At 55.3% G+C, this 15,503-nt stretch overlaps 1 protein-coding gene across 1 annotated transcript in view; it reads right to left on the minus strand.

Annotated features, from left to right (window-relative positions):
* Nucleotides 1–15,225, minus strand: part of Ndae1 (Na[+]-driven anion exchanger 1) — a gene marked incomplete in the record, with an annotated part of 194,062 nt that extends 178,837 nt beyond the window's left edge. Inside the window, 1 exon segment of the mRNA XM_037220637.1 lies at nucleotides 11,923–15,225. Coding sequence (XP_037076532.1) covers nucleotides 11,923–11,987 — 65 coding nt within the window.
* Between the last annotated feature and the right edge of the window lie 278 nt (nucleotides 15,226–15,503).

Below are 15,503 nucleotides of genomic sequence, written 5' to 3' on the forward strand. Positions count from 1 at the left end.
CACGCTTCGAGAGGACAAACGTGAGCCATGCGCCACGTTTGAGTCACCGGACGGCAAACATTTGTTCGGGCTCCGAGCCGACGCCGGAGCACCCCATTTGAACGTCACGCAGCGTCGGTGGGTTGCTCTGGCCGGTACGTCCGCGCCCGCCATGTCACCCCCTCCTGCCCAGTCACCGGGTAACGAGGTCAACGGCCCGAGGCGGTTCCGGCGTCCGTCTCACGCGCCAGGCCAGAGTCCGACGGCCAGGCGTCTGCTCTCGTCGGGGGTCCGCCAGTTTTCCCTCGGCTCCCGTCAGGCGCCGGGTAGCAGTCCTATGAACCTGACAGTGGCCTCCTTCTCCTCCGTCACCATGGACCGCGATGTCCACAGCCTCGCCACACTCCGTCAGTCTCAACTCATCCGAGCTACGTGATGTCACCGTCTGTCAGATCCGTTATGCCATGGGCCTCCCTCCGTTGGGAAGCTCCGTGATGTCTCCGTACCAAGCCGGGCTCCTAAAGCCGGGTTCCCGGGTAAAACGGGTTCCCTAAAAAGCGTTCCTGTCAAAACGTGTTTGCTGCTCTTTAACATTATTGCTAGCCAAAACGTGATTTCAATTTATATCTACCACATAAGTTATTCCCAAGCATGCCCAAAAGAGTCTGAACCAATGGCCAGAAAAAAGACATACGTCTATCAATCAGGCGATCACAAAATACGCGCATGCGCCATGAAACATAGGATTAACCGGCGACTGTCGAGCAGTTGTGTCAGGTTTTAAAGCTTCTTTTTTCGCAAAGATATGTCACGGAGACAGCTTTAGCTTTTTCGCTCCACGATAAGATTGTGAATGCTAATATAATCACAAATAAGCGGCCTTCGCCTTTGGCATGTCGCAAAAAGGCGACACAAAAATAACCCTGATGGCAGCGACCCGACAGGCTGGCTGCCACGGCTCAGTCTGTGCAACGCACGCTATGTGACGACCTGATAAAAAATATTGCGGTGAAAAGGTAACGTGGTAACGATAACGGTCATGCAATTGCAAGGACTCCAGATATGACTCAGACACCATTCGGGCTGCTCGATGACAAAAAAGGTGGTTAGGCAATCAGGACTGCTTGTAATGGGAATACAGAATCCTGGGAGCGGTACCAGGTATGTCTACAATGGACATTAGTGGACGGGTCACTTCCCTACCACGCTGAGGTATATATATATATATATATATATATATATATATATATATATATATATATATATATATATATATCTCTCTCTCTCTCTCTCTCTCTCTCTCTCTCTCTCTCTCTCTCTCTCTCTCTCTCTCTCTCGCTCTCTCTCTCTCTCTCTCTCTCTCTCTCTCTCTCTCTCTCTCTCTCTCTCTCTCTCTCTCTCTCTCTCCTCTCTCTCTCTCTCTCTCTCTCCTCTCTCTCTCTCTCTCTCCTCTCTCATCTCTCTCCTCTCTTCTCTCTCTCCTCTCTCTCTCCTCTCTCTCTCTCTCCTCTCTCTCTCTCTCTCTCCTTCTCCTCTCTATCCTCTTCTTTCCTCTCGCTCTCTCTCTCTTCTCTCTCTTTCCTCTTCCTCTCTCTCGCTCTCTCTCTCTCTTCCTCTATCTTCTCTCGATCTCTCGCTCGCTCTCGCTCTCTCTCTCTCTCTCCGACTACATATCTCTCTCGTCTCACTACTCCTCTCTCTCATCGAATACTCTACGCTTCTCTCCTCTCTATCTCTTCTCTCTCTCTCTCTCTTCTCTCTCTCCTCTCTCCTTCCTCTCTCTCTCTATCTCTCGCTTCTCTCTCCTCTCTATCCTATCTCCTTCTCTCTCTCTCTCTCTCCTCTCTACCTCTCTTGCTCGCTCTTCGCTCTCCGCTTTCTCGTTCTCCTCTCTCGGGTGGTGTGTGTGTGTATGTGATGCGTAGCCAACAAATACACAGCTTAATATTAATGACGCAGGTTTTCAACCCAAGAATCACTTCAAATATTCGAACCCGTGACAGTCATTATGAGCCGTATGATGAAGCTGTAATACATCAATAGAATGGCGCTCGCAGAGATGTTACGCACGACAAGAAAAGATGTTTGTCTAACACTGTTATTACAAAGGGAAGATTTTTATTGTCATGGTGACATGACCTGAGATCGCCCACCCTCTTAATTAAGACACCATTGCTTGACATGCTTCATACTAGAACTAAAAAGCCACTTCAGCCCCAAAAAAGCATACATGGACATTTAACAGCCCCGATAACCCAAACAACTCTGTACTTCCGGTCAACATACGATATGACGTGATGTTTATCCGATCTGAAGTGCCCCAAGCTCCCAATTTTGACACACGTCTCTAACATTTGTTGACAGGCAGTAGCAGGCACTGGCGCCTCGTATTTCTATTTGTTCAGGAACTCTATACATAAAACTGAAGGTACATTCATATCAAGGTTATAAATACTGGCACGCAGTGCCCATGACTTTGTGCGTGCTTTCCAGAATTGCCCGGTCTGCTTGATTGGGACATTGATTGAGACCATCCCTTGCCATTAGTAAGATGAGACATCACCACGACGCAGTAAAGACATTAAAAAGCGTAAGTTCATAGTTTTGTCTTGCGGACCTAGGCCCTGGCTGCAAAAAAGGTCTTGCCATGTAAATATCCTTCAGGGTGTAGGATAGCCCCAACAGTGGACGCTCCCATGTTTCAGGAGTTCGCGGATAGTCAGCATCCCCCAGTCCGCCGCGCTGTAATGTTCAGAGAACATAGCTGCCACGCGCGATCGATTTGTTAACCAGCAGACGAAGCGGCTTAAGGTCGTCCCACGCCGTCCGAACGTGCCGCAAATCTTCGCCGCATATAAAAATGTTTAACCTTCCCCAACACCCAGTAGGAGCCACTGTCTCCTGGTAAACCATCGACCTAATCTCAGCTCTGCTCAACAACATGGTCGGGGTCCTTACAGCTAGACGTCACAGCTGCCCGGACACAAGTCAACAAATACCACTCAGCTTACCTCACCACATTGGGAATTCACCGTGCAGTCAAAGAGACACGGCACCGGCCAGTGAAAACAACACCAGCGTAAGCGAGGTTCTCAAGAGCGCCCGCCCCCCACAAGACGTTCGCAGAGTTCCGTTCAGAGCTTCCGCGAACGGGAGGAGGCTCGATCACCGGCGACCAGCGCCGTCAACCACCCATGGCCACCACCTGACGACAGCGATGACGACACGCCGCTGTGCCCGCCCCCCACACACAGCCGTCCGGAGCTTCGGCAGCTCGACCGACGCAGCGTGGTGAGCTGCCTCTCCTGCGAGCTTCCGTCATGTTCCGCGGGCTAGCGGGCCTTCCGGGAGGCCTCCTCAGCGTGACCCGAAGCTGCGCGCACGCGAGCCGGCGCCCGGCTGCCGGCCGGCCCACACCCCACCCGGCTGCAGGGCACGGGTGGTCATTGCCCGTTACGTAAACGTCGCCGGGGCCGGGGCGCGATAGGGCGGGAGCGCAAGGCTGCCTTCTGGGTACTCTCGTCAGTGACGACAGCGGGAGGGTGGCGATGAATGAGGGGACTTCGGACCTGGCTGGTGATGGACGTCCGCAGGGGCAGTGCCGTATCCACGTGCATCATTCATTTACAAGTGCCTACTGACTTTTGTCCACATTCGAACCGTTCCACACTCACTCCAGTCGCCATCCAAACCGTGGTCTGTGTTGCATATCATTCGGGCAAGTCCAAAACTGATAGCGAAAACGCTGCCGTGACCATCGGCACATGTCGATGGTCATTTGTTTGGAATGGCGTTGGCCTGATTTGCCGCCTGGTGCGTGCCAGAACGTAATGATGCCGTTGATCGTTGAAGGCAATGAGCCGAGGGTTCGCCTATTGCCTTACTAGAGGCGGGCCAGCCCGAGGTTCCTGTCAACCAAATTTGCTCGAAATCGACTTATGATCCGCGAACTACACTCATGACACACAATTCAGTTTTCATTATGTGAGGACAACTGGAAAAAGGTTGGCTTAGTTTTGGAGTACCCACCCAGCAACAAAGTGATGGCTGCATAAATGCAATATCTATTATACCAAACGCATCCAGATCAAAAGCAACTTTATTTGAAACACAGGGCAACGGTGTGTATCAATTGGCTAGAGCGCTGTAATTACGAAGAACAGGTAGGGAGGAGAGTACACAATCAACCAACATAACTTGTGCTGCAAGCAATGAAATCATTCGCTGACAAGGGCCGATCTCCCACCATACACGCGACTTTTCCAAACGCTTCTTTATAAACGTAGACGGCCAAGCATGACAGAGAACTCTAGCAAGATAACTGATCGGGGTGGTTATCTCAGCCGGTCGCTGGTAATAGCACGTTTGTGGGCAGGCCGCATTTTGAGTTATCTCAGTCAATTCCGCATTCAGTCAGCCATACGGCGTGTTTTTCATGAACGCAGGCGGGCCGTGGTAAGAAACGGGCGGTGACGGGAAATGCTTGATCGGACTGACACTGTAGTTTGTTTTTAAGATGCCTGATGCAACCGCATGCCATCAGATACAAATAGAATTAAACGTGATGCGTTTCACGAACACCGGGCAGTCAGCCGGGACGAGTTCTGTCCCCCCCCTAAAAATGTCCCAGCGTGATAACGCCAGTCACGAGCCACCTAGCACACGCCCGGATGCTGAGTTCTCGCGTCCAGCTGTGGGTCCCATACACCTGGCAAACAGCTCTCCGGATACGTATGCCGTCACGCGCATCGAGCGGCCCCGAACGGCCACGCGAGACTCGTGAGTCCGATCCCGATTTAACACTTGGGGGCCGACAGCTCGGGACCTGCCAGCCATATGGCGACAGCAGCGCAGCACATCGACAGCCCGCCGCGCTGGCTGCGGTCCAGGGCTCGCTCGGCTTCAGCGGACGGGTCCCTACGCAGGAGGCCGTCGCTAAACTTCCATCCGATTTCGCCATCCTTCATCGCCATTCCAGCCCCCCCTCGCCCCTCGCAGTGGGCGGCCTCGTGCCTGGTGGCTCGCAGCGACGTCTAAGCCTCAAATCGCGTGGCGGGAGGCCCGGACCGCGGTCAGATCGCGGCCGGCCCCCGGCGGTTTCCAGCGCTGTCTGTCCAGCCCCCCCCCCCCCCCAGCGGCACATGGCTGGATCCGCCCTTGCCCAGGGCGCCCGGCCGCGGCCGGCGTGCGCCTTGAGGCGGCCGAACCCGAGCCCTGGGCCCGGCGTCAGCTGACTGCGAGGCCGCCGGCCCGGCCGCAGGGCCTGTCTCAGCGCCGGGGTCGGCGTCTGGCCGGCGCCCGGCCGATCCACGCAGCGCTGCGGGGCGCCGCGCACCGCGCGCGCGATTGCACGGGCGCGGCGGGCGGCGCGGGCCACACGCACGACTCCTCGCACGCACACGCGTTGCTAAGGCTGTACGGCCCCGCCAAGGCCGCGGTGGGGCGGCTCCTGCCGACGTGGGTCGGTCGCAGATTCCGCCTCGGCCAAATTGAGAACGGGCGGCCGGCCGGCGCGGCGCGGGGGAGAGGAATGCGAGCCTCGGGGCAGAGGAAAACCCGCGAATCATCTACGAAACGTTGCACACGGGAAGGCCATGACGGGGAAAACGATGCGCGAGCTTGGGAGGAGCAGGTGTGGGGCGCGCTGATTCCGAATAATCGTGACACTGGCTGCTGTGTCGGCGTTTCTGGAAACGAACTGGGGGTGTCCAATGTGTACGCGACTAAGTAAGTGTACCAGGTGAGTCAGTGAAAACCTGTGTGGGAGGTGACTCCAAGGGCCGCGTTTATTCCGGTTATGCAACATTTGAATCCAGGCGCAAGAATGTGCAAAGAAATAGAAGCATCACACTTCCTTTTTACGTCGTCTCTCCTCTTGCATCAATATGGGGTTATTAAAAAACTTAGGCGAGAAGGAGTTAAAGGATCGTGACCCACCGGCCCGGTCCCTATGACTGTCAGACATGGATCTTTGCGCTGCGGGCCATGCTCCGCAACGAGAACTGTCCCAGAAATACGAATCCTAGGAACCGAAAGCCTCGCGATCTTTCGCCACGAATTCCGCCGCGGCCAGGCGCCTCTGAGATCTCGTGCAGCAGCCATGGAGGAGCGTTCGAAGGTGACCGACCGGCCCGGGCGGCCCTGGCGTAGCAGCCAGAGACGAGCGCGCGAGGGTGACCGACCGGGCCGGGTGGCCCTGTCGCGGCCTCGCACCGGGCTCACCTCGGCAGTCAGCTGACTTGTCTGGCGTCCGCCCGCCCTCCCTCCGCAGCTGCGCCGCCGCCGCTCTAGCTCGGCGTCTTGTGTGTGCTGCGCAGGATCGTCTTGCGGCTCATGACACCGTCTCGCGCTCTCCTTCGCACCAGACCACACACGACGACGGCGACTGTGCCCGGCCCTTTGGCGCGGCGCGCGGCGATCTCTGCGGGCGGCGCGCGGTGACTCCGGTCGCCGGCCGTCGAGATCGATGCGACGGCGGGCGGCGTCTGCGCGTGCGCCGCCGGTCGCCAGCGACCGGCGCGCCGCCGAGCCGCGGAAAAACACGCCGAACGGCGCGGCGATCGATTCCGAAGTGATATGTGGGTCAGGAGCGGCCCGCTGAGCTCGCTCTCGCCGACGATTCGTCCGAGGACGAGCTGTCTGTCATGCATGCTGACGTGGTGGACCCGGCGACGGCCCCATGCGGAAGGCTGCCGTGCTCAGCCCATCCCCAGGGAGCCCGGACGCGGCGGCGGCGGCGGCGCATGCAGGCCGCTCACTCAGCCCCCTCAGTGGCTTGCAGGTGCGATTGACCGGCATCCGTGGCGCCTCACCATCAGGCCCCAGTCTACCATCACAGTCTACCATCAGGCCCCAGTCTACCATCACAGTCTACCATCAGGCCCCAGTCTACCATCACAGTCTACCATCAGGCCCCAGTCTACCATCAGTCTACCATCAGGCCCCAGTCTACCATCAGCCCAGTCTACCATCAGGCCCCAGTCTACCATCAGGCCCCAGTCTACCATCAGGCCCCAGTCTACCATCACAGTCTACCATCAGGCCCCAGTCTACCATCACAGTCTACCATCAGGCCCCAGTCTACCATCCGGGTCCCAGGGTGCCCTGACCGGGTCCCAGGGTGCGCGCGGCCAACTCCGACGCCCTTTGGTGGCGGTTTACAGCTTCCGCGGCGGAACGAACCCAGCCACCTGCTGTTTGGGCGACCGGCGCCTCTGAAAGGTCACGGGCCTGCGCGCCAACAAGGGCGCCGTGCAGGGTCTGTTTTGGTGGCGGTTCGGGTCCTGACGCGCCACGCGCTGACTAATTCCAATGCTACGATCATCGCGCACGGGTTTGTTTGGGACAGTGGCAGCGAAACGCTTTTACGGCGCCAGCTCCGTTCGCAAAACAATGCCGGCTGCCCGCCGCCAAACTCTCGTGATAACGGTAGTGGCTCAACATCCCGGAACTGCGCGAATCACTGCGAGTACGCGGAACGATCACGAACGCCGGCGCCAGCCCCGCGTGCACAGACGCGTGACGTCACAGGCGGCAGGCGGGTGACGTCACTGTGGCAACTCTCGGCTTGCGCTGGCTGGCTGTGAGAAGGGGTATGACCAGGCGGCCAGTGGCTGGCATGCAAGCCACGATCTCACATACATCTGTCCAGCCTGGTCAGTCGGTGCGCACCTGCATGTCGCCCTGCACGCCCATCGCCAGTGCACGGTGGCAGGGCGGAGCTGCAGACACCGCCCGGGTGGCCAGCAGGCCAACTGGGGCAGTGGGCCACAGATGCGTCCCTGAGCCCGCTCCAAGAGCGACACAGAACGCCGCAGCGGCGACACAACCCGCCGGCGACATCGCCAGGCGACCCGCCCACAGGTTTGACCCGGTCAGCAACATGCAGCGCCGCTGCACCACCCCCACGAGGCAGCTGCGCCATGAGCCCCGCTTCAAGGCGCGGCCCGCGGCAGCCGCCGTTCCGGGGCGAGGTCGGTAGCCACCGGAGTGACCACGCGCGCTGGACGCACCCGTTGACTCAGTGCCGGGCGCCGGCGGCGCTCGGCTGCAGCGGCCGCGCCGAGGTCGGAGGACCGGCGCCAGCCCGAGGACCGCGGGCGGCGGCCGCGTCGCCCGCATACGGGAGCAGGTCCGGGTCACGCACCGACGGCGTGCTACGACGCCCGAGGCGGCACCTCCCGACGACAGGTCGGCCGAGACGCCCCGACACGAGCGATGGCCGGGGCCAGCGCGGACGGGAAGCGGCGCTCCAGCATCGGAGCGGGCGGCGGGCGTGAGACGCGGCGGCGGGACATTCACGGGGCGCAGTGGCGGTCACGCACCTCGCCGTGAGGCTGTCGTTATGGACGCGCGCGGCGTGAGGGCCGCGGATGGAGCACCGTGAGTCACGTCCGCCACGGCGTGGCGGGCGCTGAGGCATGGGAGCAGCGACGGTGATGAGCCACCGGCATGTGGCGATCGTGAGCGGACGATTACACTGGCCGTGACGCGGCCGTCGCCGTGGCCTGGGGACCAGCACCGTGGCCTGGATGACGGAGACGCGCCAGGGTGCACTGCTTCTGAATTTTCTCCACACCGTCAGGGAACATGCTACAAATATCTTTCACGTATAGCCTTACATGTAAAACCTCCGGCTACCTATGAGCATTAATACAAAAGGCTGTCATGCTATCTGCCAGCTACAACAGCAACAATTAAGCAATGAGACGTGCTTTGCGCAGACATAAGGCATCTTTTAGGCCGAGGAGTAGTGGATAAAAGAGAACAAAAGGCATGCTGCCGAAATCGCCAAGCCACTGCCCACCTGCCTTCCCTGGGCCAAACTGCCCTCGCCATTGTAAAGCGTTGGCACCGGTGCATAGGTCAAACTAGCTCACTTCATTTCCCACAACCAGGGCCGTGTCTCAGTTCATGTTTTCTTCCGAAGCCAAGTAACTAGTCCGTCAGCAAGCCCAGGAAGCATTTATGACTTACTGGCTACATAGGATGTAACCCTGTTGCTTTCTGTGCCACAAAAATGTAATTGGATTGATCAGTTTTCACCACGTCATGCTCATCCGACAGTGTAGAACACCTTCAAACACGTCTTTTTCAGTAATTTGGCCCAAGATGTACACGACAGATGCCAGAAGCGTATGAGAAACCGAGCGCATAGTCCGAGCGGTAGCGTGGCAATTTCAAGCACAAAGCGGAAAGCAGTTTACACGTTTACACGACACCAAACCATTGCTAATACGCTATACACGCTACCTAGTAATACGCTTGTAATACGCATTATACGCTAGCAAAAAAATACGTTTGTTATATTTGCCTCGGATTAACATTCTCAAATTTCATGCGCGTGCGTTCCTGGCTAACAATGCCGTCGCCTCTGCACATGCCTGCCATATGCATGTGCCAGTGGTGACACATTGCCTCAGTCTGCGTGACGTTCGCAAAGCTTTGAAGCAGGTCTAGTGAAAGCTGTAAGCCTCCGAGGTCTGTTCCGCAACTATCTCATTCATGTTATGCGAATGTCAATATGACAACCTGGGCCGTGCATCTAATAGTTGACAGCTTCATTCATCACCAGCAGCACACGGCAACGATTTTCACCACAACGTGGCACGTCAATGACTGCTGCGTGGAGGGTCATCAGAGACGGATCCGTCCGGTTCCGACCGTTTACCGAATCGACACGTTTCCCGTGTATTCCCGACCTTCAGACATGTGATCCCATCCCTGCCATGTCGTCAGTCGCGCCGACGCGCCAACAGGATCACGCAGCGTGTCCCCGGTAACAGCGGAGCTGCCGACGGCGGAAACGCCACTCGCACGGCGTGGGAAGAGAACCAGCGCGCGGTCTGGGTGGCCGCTCTTCCCTCTGTGGCGGTCCACCTCATCGCCGTCCGTGGGGCAGGAGACGGCCGCGGGACACGAGCGCCCCCGGCCGCCATTTCCGGCGCCGCTCGCACCGATAGCGGTCGTCGACGCCGACGCGACCGACCCGCCATCTGCCGGCGTCGGCTCCGACGAGCTAAGTATAACCGGCCTTGGCACGTCGCCGCCCCCACGCACCGGCAGCACGTAAACGGCGAACGTCCGGTAAAAGGCCGCGAGAGCATCACAGTCGACTTTGGAGGAGCGGCCCCGGGAGCGAGACGGCCTGGCGAGCGACGGCCGCGCTCCTGGCAGTCGCCAAGGGAGCGACGCGTCGTTTCAGCAGACCGGGCGATCGCCGTCTGTTCTGAAGACCTAGAAACGTTTCATCGCCGCGGATGACAGTCGAAGGCAATCGGACCGAGAGCGTGATGACAGTCGCGCTCCAACTGAGTGGGCGATGGAAACACCGGTGCATTTTAATACGGTGCGAAGTGCACACCTGGCTGTCAAGATGCAGCGATGCAGCGTCGCGACGATGCGACGATGCGGCAGTGCGACGATGCGGCGCTGCACAAGTTACGATGGGCGGGGTCCCTGCCAGCACGCAATGCCCGGCGTGTGTTCATTTGCAAAGTGAAATCCCAGGGCTGCCCAACCTCACACGGGGCCATGCCTTCGCAGCTTCAGGTTAAGGGTTTTACGCTTCGTGCTCTTTGAAGCTTCAGGTCCAGAGTTTTCTGCTTCGTGGTCTTCGAAGCTTGAGGTTCGAGTTTTACGCTCCGTGGTCAGAGAGAAAGCGGTCCGCTTTGCCTGCTGGTGCGGTATTTGGGAATGGGTTTCGTTACAGCTGAGCCCCTGAACGCATCTCAGACGATTTCGCCGTCTCGCGGCCAGCGTTGGGAGGTGAAATGAAGCAAAAGCGAACACTTAACCCATATAACAACAACTCGTTTTGGTTTATAAACTGCATTTTTGGTTCACAACTGTCTTTTTGCTTCATAAATTGGAACAATTCCCTGAAGTTCCTCACACACTATATCACCGCATTCATATCTTGGCTTGGTCATTCCTCTAACATTGAAAGAGGTAGTACGATGCATTGCCCAGTAGTTGACAATGAAAACTAGCTATGTGACCTAGGCTTTTCAGATTTGTAGATTAGTAGTTAAAGGGCTTGGTCTATCTGTCGGCCAACACGAACTGACACAATAAACGTTATCTCGTCAAATGACCAGACAAGTTTCGAGTTTTGATTACAGTGATCGGTTATTGCTTGCAATCACATGAAGAACCAACGGTAAAACGTTTGTATTGTTATGAAGACGCGGAGGCGTCGACAAATTTCCAACAAAAAATCTCACACTTTTCCAGCCATCGCGCAATAATTTCGCGGAAATTGCCCTATAACATAGGTTGTCATACCAAAGCTTTCATGCTTTGGTCTAAGTTTGAGAATGTTGAGTCATTTACGCTCCACGCTCAATCCGAAAGTGAGCGAAAGTAGGTTGCCAGCACCCAGCTAGGCAATACAGTGTCAGCTATAGGGCTTCAAGTTTTTGTCGGCTTTAAAACAAGAGCTACGCTGGGGACATAGGGACTTTACGACGCACTCGGCTACTGAGCTCATATGGCACGCTAGGCGTATGGAAACAGCTGATGTGTAAAAGCACGCCGGCATGCCGGGTGTGGAAACTTAATACTCTCAGCACATGAGTGAAGAGCAAAAGCGATACATGCCGGCATACAGTTGGAAGCAACACTTTGGCCTGTACACATACACTGGAAAGGCTCACACTGTTTTGGAACGAATTACTTTGGCTCCTGGATGCATTTAAATCTCAAGATACGAATTCATCTCCCCACCGATTTACGACAAAAAGAACCTTCCGGACGAAGATAACACCTAAGCCACGGCCAGAATCCTCTGTAACTGACGCAAAACGCACACAACGGCCCCTCATCTGAGACATCCAAGCGCCGTCTCGTCACGCGGCACGGCACGTGGTAAGCCGGCCGGCTGTCCCGGCACAACGCGACCACCGCGTCAGCACAGCGGGCACCCGCCGGAGCTATACGTACGCCTGGCTGACGGCCGAGTACGGGGTCAGCAGCTTCGTCTTGAGATAGGAGAGGGTGTTCGACATGTTGGCGGCGCGTGGCGGTGGCCGCCTGCGATCCACGTGTCACCGGTGCGGCCCGCTCGTTGCCCCACTGCGACGGACCGAACCATCGACTCGCGACCGTGGTTCGGTGGCAAACCGCCGCGCGCGCCACCGTCGCGGTCGGGGTGACTGGTGCGGCTCGGCAGCCGCAGGTGATGTCCCGCCCTTTCCCCCGGCACCCTCCCCGGGTGTCATCGGGCTAGAGGTATCATCTCGGGGCGCGGTGGGTTCCGATCAATCAGCCCGACCCACAAGCTCTTAATCTCGTACGTGCGGCGGCACGATCCAGGAATCGGAAAAAGGATCGTGAAATGGGGCTGTTTCAACTTTTCACCTGGTCAAATGCCATAAGTCACCCATACCATCATCCTTTTGATCTATATCTGACCCAGGACCCGCAGCAGGGAAGGCTTTGCATCCATATCCATCACGGGACGCTGTTAGCATGACCTCTGATCAGCGCTTTGTTCTAGGCTGGCACGACAGACAGATTATGATAATGGCGAGTGTTACTTATGCGGCAGAAGTACGCAAAATGTGCATATACATGTGTGACATGACACAAACATACATTTGGAGAAATACGCTGGACGGAAAACACCTTTCCTTTGGAAGCAAAAAGGGGTTTCTTTCCACTGCGTTCTCATTAGGATGGGGCTCCGAACGTGATGATTTGTACAAAACAAGGATGCTAAAAGACGTGATGACAAAATTGGAAAACAGGGCATTTGGCAGAGTACGGTTTGCATCAGTCATGCACTCCTGGCAGGATCAACCAGGGCAAAATACAAAAGGGATCTCAAAGCCAGAATTCACCCAAGAGCATCAGAAGTTTCTCTATTCAACCAATGCACAATGCAAAATAATCAAAGACACGTGAAACTGACGCCTCCATCTGGACCTGAACTGCTTCTTTGGACTTGAAGAGGAGCTTGGAACTCTCTCTGACCCTCTGGAAACTCTCTCTGACCCTCTGGGAACTCTCTCTGACCCTCTGGGTGCCAGACGCACGCCACATGCGTCCTGTTTGTAATTCTGGTTACGAGTAAATAATGGACGCTGTGGTTTTGGTACTTGCGACCGGGTATTTGCGTATCTAAAACTCAAAGGCCGAGTATATGGCTCACGTTTCATGTCCAGAGCGTTCGCGTTCACGTCCATAACAAACGATTGGCACAACAAACGCCATATCCTGCAAAACAGTCCCTGTTTCTTGTCATACGATACAGGATGCTCAATATCGGCCGGAATTGCGATTCTACATGGCACAGTCTGCAAGACATGTCAAACAGATGATGTATATTTCAGGCCTGACGACGGAATTGAGGCGAACCGACTGGCACATTTTGCAGGCAGCCCCTATAACTGTATAAGGATCGGCGGCATGGCATACAAAAATGCCTTCTTTCCATTGCCGAGCAAGTTCTTCTGAAAGCCGACGAGGTTTTCAGATCTCCATTGCCATTGGCTATACTCGCGAGCTGGAAAACCCGTGCGAACAATCCAGCGCTGTTACCCGTCTCCAAGATGGTCACTGGATCGGCAACAGACAGGGAAAACGTGGAGCGGAGTTTTTCTGTAACCTGTAGGACAATGGAAGCGAGGCTTTGTCCGTGAATGTCGACTAACGATCCCCAAAAGGAGTCCGGCAGGGTAAGATCAAATTTCACGGCAATTTTGCTCAAGTGTGAGAGTGAAAGGCCCCGCTTCCTTCGCAAGTATGGACTGAGTGCTACGTGTCACACCGCGCGTTGCGCCCGTAGCCCATCGCTAGCCGCTTGTTGCTTTGTCAAGTTTCACCTATACAATATCTTCAAGGATTTTGCTCTTTGGGTCTACGTTGCGTGCTCTATTGGCCCAATACTGACTGCGTTCCTGCACCGTCTTTCGCTCTGCATGACCCTGCGCGCCACCTTGTCGCTGGAAACCTGTAGTGTTGGATAACTAGACCCTTGTTGGGTTTTTCAATCCATGAACACTCCTTTTACCAGCCGCAGCGCAGTCCCTCTGTGACAGACTAGGCACTGAAGCGGAACCTGGCCGCTCAGGCACGTGCGTGGCGATGCGAAAGCTTTGGTTCCTCAGTATATGAAGCCTTGACTTCAGTTCCAAGTTGTTTGGCGACCGGCTGAATGCGCCGCGCTCGGTTACGTGGCGCTGTGAACCCACTGATGTCAAATTTGAGGCTCCTTGGTTGCCAGTCAGGACAATGCACTTTGTGTGCCAAAAAGAACATTCTAGGGTGAGCATGAACCCGTTTTCTTGAATGCTAAAAAAGCTCAAGAAAACAAATGCGGGGAAAAGAGCATTTTCTTGATTGCTCAAGCGATCGAGAAAACGAGTGTGCAAAAACGACAAAAGATACCATCTATGCAGCCTTCGGAGCAAATTAGATCAAACTGAAGATATATGCCCAAAGTGCCCTCGGTCCTCCACACACAACCAGTTTAAACCTACACACCGCGTAAAAGCAAGCAAAAGTTAATTGGCGCTTATATCAGGTCAGTGACCTTATTTGACCTTAACAATATAACAACGACCAAAGAACTTTGAGGTTGTTGAGATATTTGAATTCGAAATCGGAGCCAAGAACTGCACTAGGTGACATGCTGCATAAAATAAAAAGTTTATTAAGGTCATTAAGTCAGTGATCTCTCCTGACCTTCACGAAATCAAAATAAGACATCTTTAAACGTCATTGTGATCCATGAATTCTAAATGAGAGTGCAGTCAAAGTGGCAGGCAGGGGGAGTGGAACAATCTTTTCTCGTTTACACGCACTCGCTTTCTTGATTACTTGAGTGCTCATTAAATACCCTCTGCTTCCCGCACTCGTTTTCTTGATTACACGAGCAATCAAGAAAAGGAGTGTGTGCGTGCGCCGGATTGTTCCTGCAGCCACATGACATACATTGTCCTGGCTGACAATTAACACATAAAATTGCCTCGCTAAATTTTTCTCGGCGATATTGCCACGATGTTGGATATTCTAGGACATTTGAACAGATATATTCCCCGAACAATCCACTGTATCCAGCAGCCTCCTGCCTCCTCAGAAGTCCTAATTCTCCCCACGCCATGTCTCATACACCAGCCAGTCCCACGTCAGCTTCTTGGAACACATTTCTCCGCTCCCATAACTTATCTGAGGTTGTTTCTGATAATTTACAAACTGAAAATGAGGCAAATATCCACTGCAGTTGACGCACCCTTAAAACCCAACAACTCACCAGCGGACTGCGCATCCGGAGCGGTATAAAGTCACTCTAGACAATGCCATATAAGGGTTTAAGGTTGCTTAATACGTAGTGTTGCGTGAGGTAGCGGATGATGAGGGACATTTGGTGGGTCGCTTCTCCCGGACCTTCCCTATATTTTGCCGTGTCTGTCCGCTGTCTGGTGACGGGAGGGTCAAAGCCAGAGTCGGTGCAAGTTCCACAAATAAAAAACCAGCTGTAATGCGCATAGGTGGGCTCGAAGCCCCCTACATTCCTAAAT

This window comes from Pollicipes pollicipes, unplaced genomic scaffold (assembly GCF_011947565.3).
Source record: "Pollicipes pollicipes isolate AB1234 unplaced genomic scaffold, Ppol_2.1 Scaffold_4295;HRSCAF=5057_pilon_pilon_pilon, whole genome shotgun sequence".
Classification (NCBI taxonomy): domain Eukaryota; kingdom Metazoa; phylum Arthropoda; class Thecostraca; order Pollicipedomorpha; family Pollicipedidae; genus Pollicipes; species Pollicipes pollicipes.